Here is a 14,953-nt window from a genome sequence, read left to right as displayed (position 1 = left end):
ATCGAAAGAGGTTTTTGACATCAGGAGACTCAATGACTTTAAAGAATTTCCGTTGCCAATGTTTGAAATTGCTTTTCAATGGAGAAAAAAGTGACATGTGATGGCGGGCAAGAAGAGGGGTCCATTTAATCAAGGGCGGTTTAGTGGTGCAAGTTTTATAAAAATAAAAGAATAATAGATACGTGGGTGTGACACTCAAATGTAAGAATGTCGCAGATAAAAGAAGAGAAAGGAAGTTTCATATGAAGATCGCAAAAAAAGAAACCGTACATGAAAAAGAAATCATGCGACCCATCTGACCAATCTTTTTGTTGGGTAATAAAGTCTTGATCGCCACACGGGGCGACATTGAGAAACAAATCGTCATATGCGTTCGTGGCGGGATTCACTTTCGTAAATCCTTGGGCGTTCATGCATTGATTGTACAAGCTTTCAAAACTTCCCCATATGGAGCGAAGAAGACACTTGTCTTCTACCCACTTGTCATTTCAGCACCAATCAGGCAAGGGGGCTGGCTGTTGAGAGAGAGGATAAAGTTAATGGAACAGGAGGGGCCTGACTCAGCACGTGATATTGGCGAGTCATAAATTACTATGACAGATGACGATGATGCGTCGTCATCCAAGGAAGGGGACGACAGTTCAAGGGAAGAAACACTCTGGTTTCTGGAAGACATTCTAGAAAATCTCATTAAAGGTGAGGAATGAGAAGATGGAGCAGCGTACAGAGAAAAACCGCAAGGAACGAGAAGAGTAAATGGAAAAAGAGAGGAGTTACATGGAACTGACCGGTGGAAGGAGTTGGTGGGGAGTAGGAAGCACCGCACAATGACGACTGATCAGAGGATTTGGGTCACCGGAGATTTAGGAAGTAGGAGGATTTCAGAAATTTTTGAAAATGGAAGATAAACTGGGCTTTTATAGGCAAGGAGGAGGAAAGAGAATGGGCTTTTGGCGAAACGTCATGTACGAAAGAAGAGAGAATGAGTGGGGGAGGGGTGAAGCAGCACCCTAAACCCTAGACCTTTCACCAAACGAGGTAACCCCTCGAAGGACGCGTGAAAAGACAACTGCAATAAAGGCCAATGATGGTAATTTTTTGAAACTCGCAAAGCGTGTGTCAGTGAATAAAAAGGTGACGTTTGATTGATGGCGGCAGTGTGTAGGAAAAGATTTGTCGCTTGACTTTTTTGAATTTTCAAATAAAGTTCCAAGTTCTGACCACCCGGGTGTCAAAGGTAACATATGAGGGGCGCGCTACAAAATGCGATGTATGGAAGAAACAAACGGCGGGAATGCGGTGCTAATAGGCGAGCGCCTATAAGACATCTCATCTCTCAAAGTTCAAGCTTCATGTCTTGTGGGCTTGTGGACTGGACGAGCGCCCGGAGACTTCGAAGCTAATAAATCCATCCCAACTTAGAAGACATCTCAGCTTTAAAATTTCAAGCTTGATGTCTTATGGGTTTGTGGACTGGGCGGGCTACTCATGTCCGCCCAAACAGTAGTCAAAAGGACGAGTAAGGCCCCACACAAGGTTGGGTGGCCACCAGGGGAGCGAAAAGACGCTCGCCCGATATGTGGACCTGTGCCTGTTTAGGTCTTATTTGCAATAGGATTTGGGCCTCGTTTGTGAGGCCCAAACCCCATAATCTTCTAGATAAGAACAGCACCCACTGTAAAATGGGGTCTCTCATTGTACTAGACACTTTTTTGATCATTAATGAAAGAATATCCTTATTTTACATTAGCTATCCTTTTATACTCTGCTAGGGTTTACTAGAATATTCTTATATTCTCTTAAGTAGGTCTTAGTACGGAACACTTATATCTATCTATCTATCTATCTATCTATCTATCTAAATCTATGTCTATCTATCTCTATCTATATCTATATCTATATCTATATCTATATCTATATCTATATCTATAGCTATCTATACATATTATAAATAAGAAGTTTTGGTAGCTTTGAGTAAAATCGTAAATCAATAATTTAATACAATGAGTGAAATTTTTTATATGGACATATATGATCTCAATATGTAAATTTGTGAATGAATCAATCTTAACCATTGATTGCTTCAAATCCTTAACCGTCGTTTTTTTGGAAGCGTCTCTGAAGTAAGAGAATGCGAAAGCTAAAGGGTCTCTTTCAAGCAACCGCTTCGAAAGCGTAACTGTAAGCCTCAACACGCTTCCTCTTCATGTGTCTCTGAAAAGTGTTACAGAGAACCTCAAAACGTTTTCTCTTCTGTGGTCTAGAAGTAAAAAGGGGTCAAATAAGAAACCTAAAGGGGGCCAAATTTGAGAGGGAGAGAACGATCAAGAGAGGAAAGACATGAGATTCAGAGACCCGAGCGAAAGGAAGAGAAATCAGTGGTCTGGGAGTGAGCTCGACGGTGGAGATCGATACCACTCGCGAATGCGATATCATTGTCGCAAGGAGCCTCACGTCGCCTTCGCACAATCATGCTCCTTCTCCCATCTTTTTTTTGTGCATACACCTTTATCTCTCTCTGCTGAGGGAATTCATGCAATCAGTGTCTGCAGAATTTAACCGCTCATGTATTTGCATGTGGCCAGAGAAGAAGGACTTGAAGGTAACCTACAATCTTAATATCTTATCTATTTCTTCAGTTTTGATTAATAGTATTAGTATAACAGTTTTGTTATCAACAGCTCATGCACCCAATCGAACCTCTTAACCGTGACCCCTTTTCCATGTTTTCTTAATTTAGTTAGATTATTGTGATATGCTATTTTCATTAATTTTGGAAATCCGTTCATATTTTAGTTTTGGTGCTTCATTTGATACTTTATTTGAATTGATAATTTGAATGAGATTTTGTTTAATTTGTCGCAGCTTAATTTAATTTCATTATCTGAACTGTTACCTTACTTTGTGATTTCCAGCCCTATACTATAGTAGCAATGGGTGTCATGCTGCAAAAGAATAGGGCTAGGATCTCATCATATAGTTTTATGTTGTTTAATGTGGGGGCATAAACTAAGTGTGTGGAGATGCGTTTTTTGGAAACTTTTTCCTCTTTGGAAGTTTAATATGAAATGCTAGAATTAGTTTGGCACCCTCTCATGTTAAAACTTTTATAGGATTACATGGTAATAAAGTTGGGTGAGTTTGGGAATAAAATTGGCAAACTAATTGTTATTTATATATTTGCCATTGATCCTAATGAGAATGTAGACTTTTATGCTAAAATGATTTTTATGTAATTATGAACCTTTTAAATTTAGACTGAGTGTTTTGGTTCATTTTTCAATCATAGTTTTGTGGGGACTAATTGTTATGATCTATTCTTCTCTCTTAAGGCTGCTTGGACATGGATACTGTCAGCATACAGTATGGACAAACAACAAATGTAAGAAGTCTTTACTTTTTTGGTTCTCAGATACTTGATTAAGGTTGAAAATGAGTTTAGGATATTTTTTACCATATCAAGTATGCTTATGCAGATTTGGTATTTTAACTTGAGCTTTCGCTTTGGTACGTGAGGCAGTGTGATACTGAAGTTTCTCAGGAATTGTACAAAATATTGTTTAACTTGATTTAGCAACTCTCATGAGTTTCATTGACGGACATGCTCTTATTTGATTGAACAATATGCAGGGGAGGTCATTTTAGGGTCAAAAACTAGAATTTTAAAATTAGAAAGCGCTATGGAAATGTCAAAAGAGAACATGCAGTGCCCCAAATAACACTTTCAACTATCAGATTAAGAGCTCTCCTTGCTGCATTATAAGTTTCGATGTATAGTCCTTCTTTGTGAGTTTTCTACGGAATGTGTACTTTCCTTTTTCTAGGTATGCTTTCTCAGTAGTAAAATTAAGCCTTTTTCGTTTCTTTTCATGATTTTTTCTCTTGCAGTGATTGATAATCAATGATTTTCATTTTGTAATTAATAAATTAATTTTCATGCATGTTGTAGATGCCTTCAGATTGAGAAAACCAATGCTTTCAAGAGTGCACCATGTTTCTTCGTGAGCCTGTTGCTTAGTCCCTTGCATGTTGTGGCTGCTTTGAGCTGTGAAGATTGCAAATTAGAAAGAGTGTGGTCTCAGCTTGCTCATCAGAAAGTGGTATGACTTCGATGTGGTTGGGTAGCTTTACTTCTCTTAGCTTAAAGTGGACTTCGATTCCCTTCTGTCATTGGTGTAGAACCACTTAGAATTAGAACTTGATGTAATAAATTGCTTGATTATGATTTATTTGAATATGAAAGGTTAAGATAAGTTTTTTTCTTCTCTACAATGATGGCACTCATGAATGAGGGTTGTTTGTTCATCAGAATGTGGCTGCAATAGCTAAGGTAAAGCTGTAACAGTTAAATCTGCATGCCTGCTTATATAGTTCTTTTTATTGTTGAGGTTTTGAGCATTATAGTGTTTGTTATCTTACAGTTGGTTGGCCCTTGGCATGACCTCTACATAGATCTCTATGGAAACTTGATGATGTTAGAAGAGAAAAACTTCAACAATTGATTTCAGATTTTGAAGTTGCTGTGTTAGTGATTTTGGTACAAATATGTGATTTTTTCAACAGAGAAGAAATGTTGCAATGATTAGAAATTTTGCTCTAGAGGATGACTTATTCTTTCAAATTGAAAGTCAAATATTCAAGTTCAAGTAACAGATAAGGACTCTGGGGTGTTGGTTTTATTTTCTGATAGTTTTAAAAATTGTGCCTGGCCTTATAAATTGTTTGTTTGTAGGTGTTACGCTGGAGAAATTTCAAGAAGAATACACCTATAGAATCGATTCCAAGGAAGATACCTGAAAAGGGGGATTGTGCATTAGATCACGGAAGCTACTTTAATTCAATACTTACCAATAACTGTTAGAAATAACATTCTCAGTTATGTTTCCTGTTTTTAATCATTGCTTAAAGTGTCTTTCAGGGTCAATTACAAAGGAAAGTGTTTTTAATAGTCACTTAGAGCATCTCCAACCCACAAAACCTTATTTGATTTCTTAACACACTATTCAGCACTATTCAGCACTATTCCTGTGGGCCCGTACTGCCACATTAGCCTTAAGGAACTCCTAAAGAACTGAACCAACTTTTACTCCAACCCATGGTTTCTTAAATTACTATTTGAAGGGTCCCACATGTGTCCCACCATACAACATAAATTAATAATATTTATTTTCACCCAATTTATATTTAAAATTTAATACTAAATCAATACTATAATTAAATTTAATTATTTCCTTTAAATTTCCTAATACTATAATTAAAATTAATGTTTGGGCTGAAAGTTAAAAAAAAAAACAATTGGGCTAATTAAAGGAGTCCAAAGATGAAAAAACCGGCTAGACCGGTCAAAAAAAGCCTAAATGGCCACAATTACGGCTCTAGCCGGTCAACCAGGGGCTCTAACGGCTGGATGACCTGCTCAGCAGGTCTCCCCCTATAAAAGCCAAACCTCACCTCCTCTCCACTCAACCCTAGCCGTCCTCCCCCTCTTCTTCTCTCTTCCTTTCTTCTTCTTCTTCATCCTCTCTTCTTCTCTCTTCCTGTGAACCTCTCCCAAACAGCCACCACCACCACCAAACATCCACCACCGCAACCAAAACCCAACAACCTCCACCGCCACCAAACAACCATACACAGTCACCACCGGCCACGATGCAACATCCACCGCCACCAAAACCCACCTCACCGCCATCGAAACCCACCTCACCGCCACCAAACACCCACCACCGCAACCAAAACCTACCCCAACCGCCACCAAAGCTTCAATCTGGACCCAGGTCGCCCCTCAAGCACCTGGATCAGAGACATGCAAGCTTCCCTCAAGCTTCGCCTGGATCGCCCCTCAAACCCACCTAACCCCCAAGCTTGATCGGTGGTCCAAACTTTCAGATTGGAGTGAACCAGCATCTGGATCAGACATCCAAGTTGCTGAGGTATGTAAAAATTAAATTTTTACTTCATTTTCTTCGTTTAATTTTTGCTGCTCACTGAATCCCTCTCCTCTACCTTCCAGATCCTCTCCCTTTCAACCAGATCGGACAGCAAGCTGAAGATGATTTTTTATTTTTATTTTTTTGATGTAAATATCGTGTAAAGTTTTAATTTTTAGTGTAAAGTAATAATTTTTATTTTAAAGTTTTAATTTTTTTCTAATCAAATTGTTATTTTGGTGTTCTGTTGTTCATCTTCTTCCCTCTTCCTTCATTCTGTTTCGTTTCCCTCTGTTTTCGGTTGAAGTAAGTGAGAGAAAATATTAGTTTTTTATGTTAAGGAACCAAAATGCAGAGTTCCTTGTGGAAGGAACTCTGCACGGTAGCTAAGAAACCAAATCTGCCACCTAAATACTCTCCAATGGGTTGATAAGTTAAGGAATGGTTCTTAGCATCTTCAGCTGGTTTAAGAAACCAGCGTTGGAGATGCTCTTACAAGGTTTAATGTTATTAATCTTTACTAGGAGTCATTGAGTTTCCATGAATTGCATTTCAACTTATAATAGAGCACCTGTTGTAGTAAAATCAAATATGCCTTGCCACCCGCATGCATGATAATAAAATCCATCTAAATACTCTTCCTTAATAATGAGTTAATTAACTTACTGCAAAAAAATTAAATTGGAAGTTACATATACTGAATTCATATCATTTAGGAATTATATAGCCGTTATTAAAATTAAAATCATTTATGATGGAATTTATCATTAAAGCCAAAATCATAATATGGGATGGAACACTCATGACTCACAAGCATTGTTTTGAAGTTGTAGACTCCAAGAAATATTCCATGCTTCAAAATTTTGACAAAAAATTCTAAAAAAGATATTTAAAATAATGCTAGCTATAACAAAGGTTATTATCTTTGGAATCAAGAGAAAGCACTTTCATTAACCAAAAATATGAGGCTACAAACAGGAAGATCAGATGCAGAGATTGTTGAGCTAAAAAGATTTGGCATAGGAGATGAAAATTCAGGTAAGCATATACCTTGGACATCCCTCAAGAATTTTTGATCTCACATTCAGGTTATCCAATGGCTTCTATAGTTTAGTCTACTTATCTGTCTTTCCTTTAAAGCTACACAGATCCACAATTTTTTCAACAACATGCTATTTTAACTCCTACGTATGAGATTGTTGATAATTTGAATGAGTGCATGATGTCATTGTTGCCTGGAGAAGAGAAAATTTATTTCAATGTAGATGACACATGTTCATCAGACAACAACTATGACAGCCCATATGATATCCGGATCCACACACTAAAATTGTTAAACACAATAAACTCTTTAGAATTCCTTTCAAAATTGATGCTCCAGTAATGCTTCTAAGACACGTCTGATTATCACTCGAATGGGGACATATGTTTTGGAAGCAAATGTTATATCTAGAACAAATGTTGAATAAAGAGTGTTCATACCAAGATTAACATTAACTCCATCAGATAAGAGAATTCCTTTCAAATTTCAAAGGAGACAGTTTTCTATAGCACTGTCTTTTACCATAACAATAAACAAAAGACAAGGACAGTCATAAAAAAAGGTGAGGTTATATTTGCCAAAACCAGTGATTTCACATGGCTAACTATATTTAAAGGATAAAAAAAACCATAACAATATTTGTCAAAAGGTGGGGTAATATTTGCCAAAAGCATGACAATATTTCTCACGCATCGTAAAGGATTAAAAACTCTCATTTTTTTATAGTGATGGCAACAATTTTGATAGTACTTCAAATGTAGTTTACATAGAAGTCTTTCAGAATGTCATATGAAGATCTTTTGACATGAAATGTGGAACATTGATTTTTTTTTCTCAATGTAATTGTTCCAATTGTAGGCAAAAAGAATTAATTAAGTGTTTATTTGTAGCAAATACATCTTACTTCAACTCCATGTAATAAACTATTTAATACATAAAAAATAATCATCAATGGAGCATTTAAGAAAACAACGAGAAAAGACAAAAACAAATAGCAACTCAAAAAAGTAAAAACAAACGTTCAATACAAGAAAAAACTTATAAATTTATGATTTCAAATATCTAATTTTTTTTTCTTTAAATCCATAAATATCTATTAAAAAATAACACAAATTTCAAAAAATCACACAAATGAATATCCCACGTGCATCACATGAGTCAAAAATACCAGTTTATCATAAAAATTCAAAAACACAAAAAAGTTATTGACCATCGATTTATAGCATGAATCCTAAAAATAAAATAAACCAAACAACAATGTTTTCTCTGACAAATTAATATTAATCATGGAGTAGCATTTCTGCCCATTACCTTAACTACCTATTTGGTAGCATAAGCAACTTTTAAATAAATAAAAACAAACATATAAAAATCTCATAAAATACAAAAAAAAAAAAAAAAAAACTTTTCCAAAGTCCCAAAAATCAAGATCAAGAACTCTTTGAAATATCCTTTTTTTTAATCAATTAAAATCTGTTAGAACTACATAACCTTGATGTCTCCTCACATAAAATACTTAGGCCGGGATTTAATTCCCGACATGCACTCCAAAATAAAAACCCTTAAGGTTTCATGTAAATAATCATTTTCTCTCATGTGTAAATAATAAACTAAAAAATATAAAAAAATCTTCTTGTGGGGTAAAATGAATATTTTTTTAAAGTTATTTAATTTGTGCACAATTAATCAGAGGTAACCCCCAGACGTTGTGGGTGCTAATATCTTCCCTACACGTAAATGACTCCGGAATAGAGAACTCTGACACACTAGTTTTTCCATTTGATTTGAGGGTTCCAATTTCCCTTTAAAAATTGGTGGCGACTCAATATTATTTCTCATGTCCCCGTAAGATAGCTCAAGTGGTAGGAGCTGAGGGACGTATGGGTTGGGTAGGGGGAGGTCCAGGGATCGATTCTTAACGGGTGCAATTTATCTTTCTGATGTACCAAAAAAATATTATTTGTCATGCTTAGTACATACTTTATACCGTAGTTTATTCTTTACTATACTACTATTTTATTCTTGTATACATATTTAATTATCTATTTTATTTATTTTTTCGTCGTCCCGCCAACAAGGGTGGTGGTCAGATATGAAGAAAAAGATGGGTTGTTGGGTATGAAATATGGGAAATATTATGACAGGGGGTGATTGTGGTGGTTGTCAAATCTGAAGAAAAAGATGGGTTGTTGGGTCTGAAATATGGGAATTGTTGATGAAGAAGATGAAATTCTAGGGGTTAAGATAAAAGAAGATTAAGGATAAATGTTTGATTAAGAAAATGTTGGGATAAACGTGAAAACCGTCCCTGAACTTTGAGCGAGATTTGATTTCCGTCCCTCGCCGGAAAATCTTCCTATGGACACCCTCGAACTTAGGTTTTTTGTTTGAAAACCATCCTTGTCGTTAAAAAGCTCCGGCCGCCATGGCCAGGTGTCCGTTTTGGTCCTATGTGAACATGCCACGTCATTTCATTAAATGACATGTAAATATAAAAAAAATAAAAATAAAATTTAAATCATTTAATTTTAATTTAAGCCCCCAAAATCTTTTTTTTGAGAGCAAATAGTTTATATTAATGAAGAAGATAAATCATGAGAACAATCCTCTCATGTAGATTGGATGACAAAAGGTATAACAAGAAAATACAATCATCCCAAGCCCAGGCAAAAAGCAATAAGCCCCCAAAATCTTAACTAATATAATTTCAACCTCATTCTCAATCTTCTCCACATTCTTCATCAATCTTTATCATCATTTTCCAGAATCATCTTCACCTTCAATCTTCATCATCATTTTTCCAGAACACCATATCTTCTTCATAAATCACAGTGTTCTTTGATAGCACAACAATCTTTAATCCATAACAAACTAAGACAAAGAGCAAAAGAAAAAATAAAAACCCAAGAAAACAACCAGCCAAAAAAGAAAACCACACCCCAGCAAAAACGCAAGATGCCAATACTGGTTTGGCAGAAACGCATGATGCCAATACTAGTTCTGCAGACCGACGAACTTGAGAAAAGAACAAAAAGATCTCGTCCAAGCTGCACCTACCAGAAACATGATATCCCTTCCTCAACCCAATTACATGAAAGAAGCTCATCCACAATCCTAAATGATAATCCCTCCTCACCCAACTTACATGAAAGAAGACAACTATATCACATTGGGGGCTTGAATGTGCAAGAAACTTCACTACAGGTTTACCTCAATCTTCTTTCTTCATGGGTTGTCTTTTTGATTCGTTTGTTTTAGCAGCCACCTTGGCTTATAGATCTCTCAAATTTGCCTTAGAAAACTCAAAAATCAAGGGGAAAATCAATCCCCAAAAAACCCAAAAAACCCAAAAACCAGAACCCATCACCCCCAAACCCAAACTCCACCCCAACCCCCACTGCCACCAGCAACCAAAACCTCCAGCCCCCAACCCCGACCTGCAACCTCACCCCACCCTACTCGAAACCTCAACCCCAGAAACCATAACCCATCACCCCCAAACCCAAACTCCACCCCAACCAACCACATAACCAGCAACTGAAACCCCATCCCCACCCCCATTGCAACCGAATCCCCAACCCCGACCTGGAACCTCACCCCCCACTCGAAACCTAAACCCCAAAAACCTCAAATCAACCACCAGACGAAGCAAGGAGAAGGAGTGGTCGATTTGTGGTTTATTTGACATACTGATTAAGAAAAAAACATGTGTAATAATCTATCCATTTGTGGTTTACGGTCAAATAAACCAGAAGAAGAGAGAAGAAGAAGAAATCGAAGGAAGAAAGGAAGAATTCGTTCGAAGGGAAAGAAAAGAAGAAGAAATCGAAGGAGATGAGAGGTGAGAGGAAGAACCCTAATTCATGGGTTGGGTCTGAAGGAGGAAGATGATGGAGGGGGTTTTGATTCAGTTTGATTATAAGTTTAGGGTTTAGGCATTTAATTAGGAATGTTTTGGGGGGTTTAATTACAAAAAAAAAATTATTTTATTTTTTATTTTTTAAAAAATAACATGTCATTTCACTAAATGACGTGGCATGTCCACATAGGACTAAAACAGACACCTGGCCACAGCGGCCGAAGCTTTTTAACGGTAAGTGCGGTTTCCAAACAAAAAACCTAAGTTCGAGGGCGTCCATAGGAAGATTTTTCGGCGAGGGACGGAAATCAAATCTTGCTCAAAGTTCAGGGACGAAAATCAAATCTCACCGAAAATGTTTTTTAATTTTTTTAAAACCTGCAATGACATGTCATAAGCAGGTTGTGCAAACCTTGCACAACCTTTTCCTTGTGCATATTAAATTTTTCTAGAATTTTGGTACCACAATGATATAATTGCTCTTGCTTTGACATAATTGCTTCGGCTTTAGATATCATAGCTCTTTCGGCACACGGAACACCAAAAATCTAAGGGTTTGATATTTCCGTAGTGTCATTGAGTTTCATCTCAAGAATCGTTGGAAGAGAAATTATTGAGATCACAACCTTTTTCATGCTTGCAAATAAGGTGTTTGCTATGGTACCTTAACCCAAATCAAGGTATGGTACCCAAAATGAGATAATTCAATAATAAAAAAGCATGTACAAGTTAAGATTTTGATGTTATTTTATCGTAGTGATGCAACGTTTCATTCTTAGAAACATGAGATTTGTAGGTTGTGTTTTTTTAGGCTCTGTTCATCCGTCAATCATGATCATTTTGCGCGCATCTCAACCGTAATCGTTCATCTCTACAACTAAACCATTTTTCATTAAAAAACAAATTTCGTGAGATTAAATTAATTGAATAGAAAAATGAAATGCAAAAATGTAAAATTTACCTAAAAAAATATAATAATCATCTATCAAATTACTCAACGCGGGTACCATACCCAAAATATTTTATGGGTACCACATAATTTACCTTCAAGTAAACTCTCTTTTATCTTTATTTTCCACGGTGTAATCATTATGATATTTAAATAACAAAGTCTACAACTATGGCATTGCTCAAATATTTCCAAGCTGAACTTTTCTCGAGCATCTTTTTGAGTATGTTTCATCTAAATAGTTAAATATAGGAATAATTTTCCATTGTGGAGATAAACGGAAAAGTTTATGTAGAAACACTTTTAGCTACCAATAGGTACTATTCATGTTTCCATGAAGCAGAAGTTCGGTCTGAACAGGTCCTGGTCTGGTATCGGGCGCGCACTAGTTTTATTCATATTGGGCTGACCAATCCTATATAACAAATGGGCCGGGCAACCCATGATCCATTCGGACTAAAACTCAAGCTATAAATAACAGGCACCACCACTCAAGCGGTGAGAACCTATCATTTCACGCATTTTTACTTGTTTTGTCTACTTTCGCTTGCTCTCAAATTGGTTAGCCTAAGTCTGTTGGTTCCATACCGGGACATTTGCGCCCACAGTGGGGCCGATGGAAAATTTTTTCTAGGCTTCGTTTTCATCAGCAATGGTGACTCGATCCAAGGCGAACGGGGAGCGAAACATAGTCCCTCCAAACAGTGTTACTCCTGACGTTCTTCAGCGGATTATGAATGATCTCAATGATCTTCGTCAACACAATCAACAGTTACAAACTCAACTTACTGATCTCAATCAGACTCATGGGCTACGAGAGGGCGATCGAAGGATGGCTGAGACGGTGGTGGATTTTCAACCCTTCACGGAAGAAATAGCAAACACTACCGTCCCAGACAATCTGAAAACACTTGTTCTGGATTCTTACTATGGAGATGCCGATCCAAAGGACCATTTGGTGTATTTTAATACAAAAATGGTTATTGCGGGAGCGTCAGATGCACTCAAATGCAAAATGCTTCCGTCAACTTTCAAGAAATATGCTATGACTTGGTTCAAAATGTTGCCTTCACGTTCAATTGTGAACTTTACGAAATTATCTGCAAAATTCCTCTCACAATTTTCAACTAGTCGCGCCCATAAAGTAACTCCAGCAACGCTGTTCAATGTTCGCCAGGGACAATATGAGACTCTGCAATCATATATGGGGCCGTTCAATTAGTTGTCAGTGCCTTTGGAAGATAAAATGCCAGAAATTTGTATCGTCGCTTTTGAATTAGGTTTAAGGCCTAGGAATTTGAACAATAATTTGAGCAGGAAGCCGGTGAAAAGATGGCGCAGTTGCGAATTAGAGTTCAAAGTTTCATCAGGGAGGAACAGAGTGATCAAGTCAAGAAGAATCGCCCCAACGCGGCGGTTCCCAGGCAACAACAGCAGTTTGAATCAAAAAAGGGGGCGGTTAACGATCAGCGTTCGAAAGGAGCGGTTGAACATGGAGACAGGGGGTACAACAATCGGAACCGCTATGATAATCGCTACGATAACCGTTCCAATTTTAAACATCGTGCTCAACCGTATGGAACTCGTGGGTATGGACATTCTATGACGTGGACTCGAAACCAAAATGATGGTGCGGTGCCTTTGGCGGTTAACTTAACTGAAGCTTTACACATGTGTTTGGAGGCGAATGTAATTCGTTTTCTGAGACAACCCAAACCGCCAACATGCCACATGGATAAAACAAAATGGTGCGAGTACCATAGGATTTCTGGACACAACACTGACGATTGCTTCACTTTGCGAAAAGAGATAGAGGCGTTAATCAAAGCAGGATGCGTGAAACAGTTATCTGGGCGAAACAATTCAGATGATGCTGAAACTTTAGTGAAACACAATGATGAAGGAAAAGAAATTGAAAATGAAGAACAGAAGAAGCATCCAAAAGAAAAAGCAAAAGGGCGAATCCATTCCATTTTTGGTGGATTCCGTGGCGGAGGAACAACCAATTCAGCTCGAAAGAGGTATGTTCATTCCATTAATACATTTTATTCTAATGATTGGGGAAGCTGTGGAATCAATCAGCCAGATATCACTTTTACTGTGAGAGATTTTGATGGGGTTCAACCTCATGAGGACGATCCAATTGTGGTAATGTTAAGGATTGCTGAGTATGAAATTGTAAGAGTACTGTTGGACCAAGGCAGTTCAGCAGATTTGATTTATGGCGATGCTTTTGAGAAGTTGGGGCTAACAGAATCAGATTTGTTGCCTTACGACGGATCATTAGTGGGTTTTTCTAGGGAGAAAGTGTTTTTCAGAGGATATGTGGAGCTGAACACTGTTTTTGGAGAAGGAAAAAATGCGGAGGCATTTGCTATCAAGTTCTTGGTAGTGAAGTGTACTTCGCCTTACAATGTGCTTATTGGGAGGCCCTCGTTGAATAGACTTGGGGCGATCATCTCCACAAGATATTTAACAGCTAAGTATCCGTTAAGTAAGGGTGGTGTTGGAATTTTGAAGGCAGCTCAGGTTGTGGCTCGAAAATGTTATTCAGAGAGCTTCAAACAATATGGTCATATGGGAAAGAAAGCTGTGAAGGAGGGGCATCGAGTTTATGAGGTAAATGTGGACCAAGCTGAAATTAGTTTGGATCCTCGTGATGGATTTCAGGAGCATAATATGACTTCAGAAGAAGAAACTAAGGCGGTGATGATTGGTGAACAAAGTTTGAAAGTGGGTGTCAGTTTAACTGCAAGTCAGGAAGACAGATTAGTCAAGCTCTTATCTGAGAATATGGACTTATTTTCATGGAGCGCGAAGGACCTTCTAGAGATCGATCCAGAATTTATTTGTCACAAATTGGCTCTTAATCCCGGGGCGAAACCAGTTGTTCAGTTCAAAAGGAAAATGGGCGAAGAAAAAGCATGAGCAGTGAAAGTGGAAACTAATAAATTGTTAGATGTTGGGTTCATCAGAGAATTCTAGTATCCAACTTGGTTGGCGAATGTGGTTATGGTGAAGAAGGCTAATGGAAAGTGGCGGATGTGCACTGATTACACAGATTTGAATAAGCATTGTCCAAAAGACTCTCATCATTTGCCAAACATTGATAAACTTGTGGATAGGGCGTCTGGATTTGGCATGCTTAGTCTAATGGATGCGTATTCAGGATATCA

The 14,953-nt window shown here is 37.5% G+C and overlaps 1 protein-coding gene across 4 annotated transcripts; it reads left to right on the top strand.

Annotated features, from left to right (window-relative positions):
* The first annotated feature begins 2,153 nt into the window (after window positions 1-2,153).
* Window positions 2,154-5,304, top strand: LOC130738703 (uncharacterized). 4 transcript variants are annotated; one of them, XM_057590818.1, is made up of 5 exons: window positions 2,154-2,602; window positions 3,333-3,382; window positions 3,950-4,100; window positions 4,244-4,330; window positions 4,422-5,299. In XM_057590818.1, exons 1-4 carry the CDS (start codon window positions 2,534-2,536, stop codon window positions 4,289-4,291), a joined length of 318 nt encoding a protein of 105 aa, XP_057446801.1. In that variant the 5' UTR covers window positions 2,154-2,533; the 3' UTR covers window positions 4,292-4,330; window positions 4,422-5,299. The 4 variants fall into 4 exon arrangements, 3 of the variants coding, with proteins under 3 accessions (XP_057446801.1, XP_057446799.1, XP_057446800.1); XM_057590816.1 differs by lacking the exon at window positions 4,244-4,330 and having other exon boundaries at window positions 4,733-5,304; XM_057590817.1 differs by having other exon boundaries at window positions 4,244-5,301.
* Window positions 5,305-14,953: the final 9,649 nt, after the last annotated feature.

This window comes from Lotus japonicus, chromosome 2 (genome assembly GCF_012489685.1).
Source record: "Lotus japonicus ecotype B-129 chromosome 2, LjGifu_v1.2".
Classification (NCBI taxonomy): domain Eukaryota; kingdom Viridiplantae; phylum Streptophyta; class Magnoliopsida; order Fabales; family Fabaceae; genus Lotus; species Lotus japonicus.
This window is presented reverse-complemented; position numbering and strand designations above follow the sequence as displayed.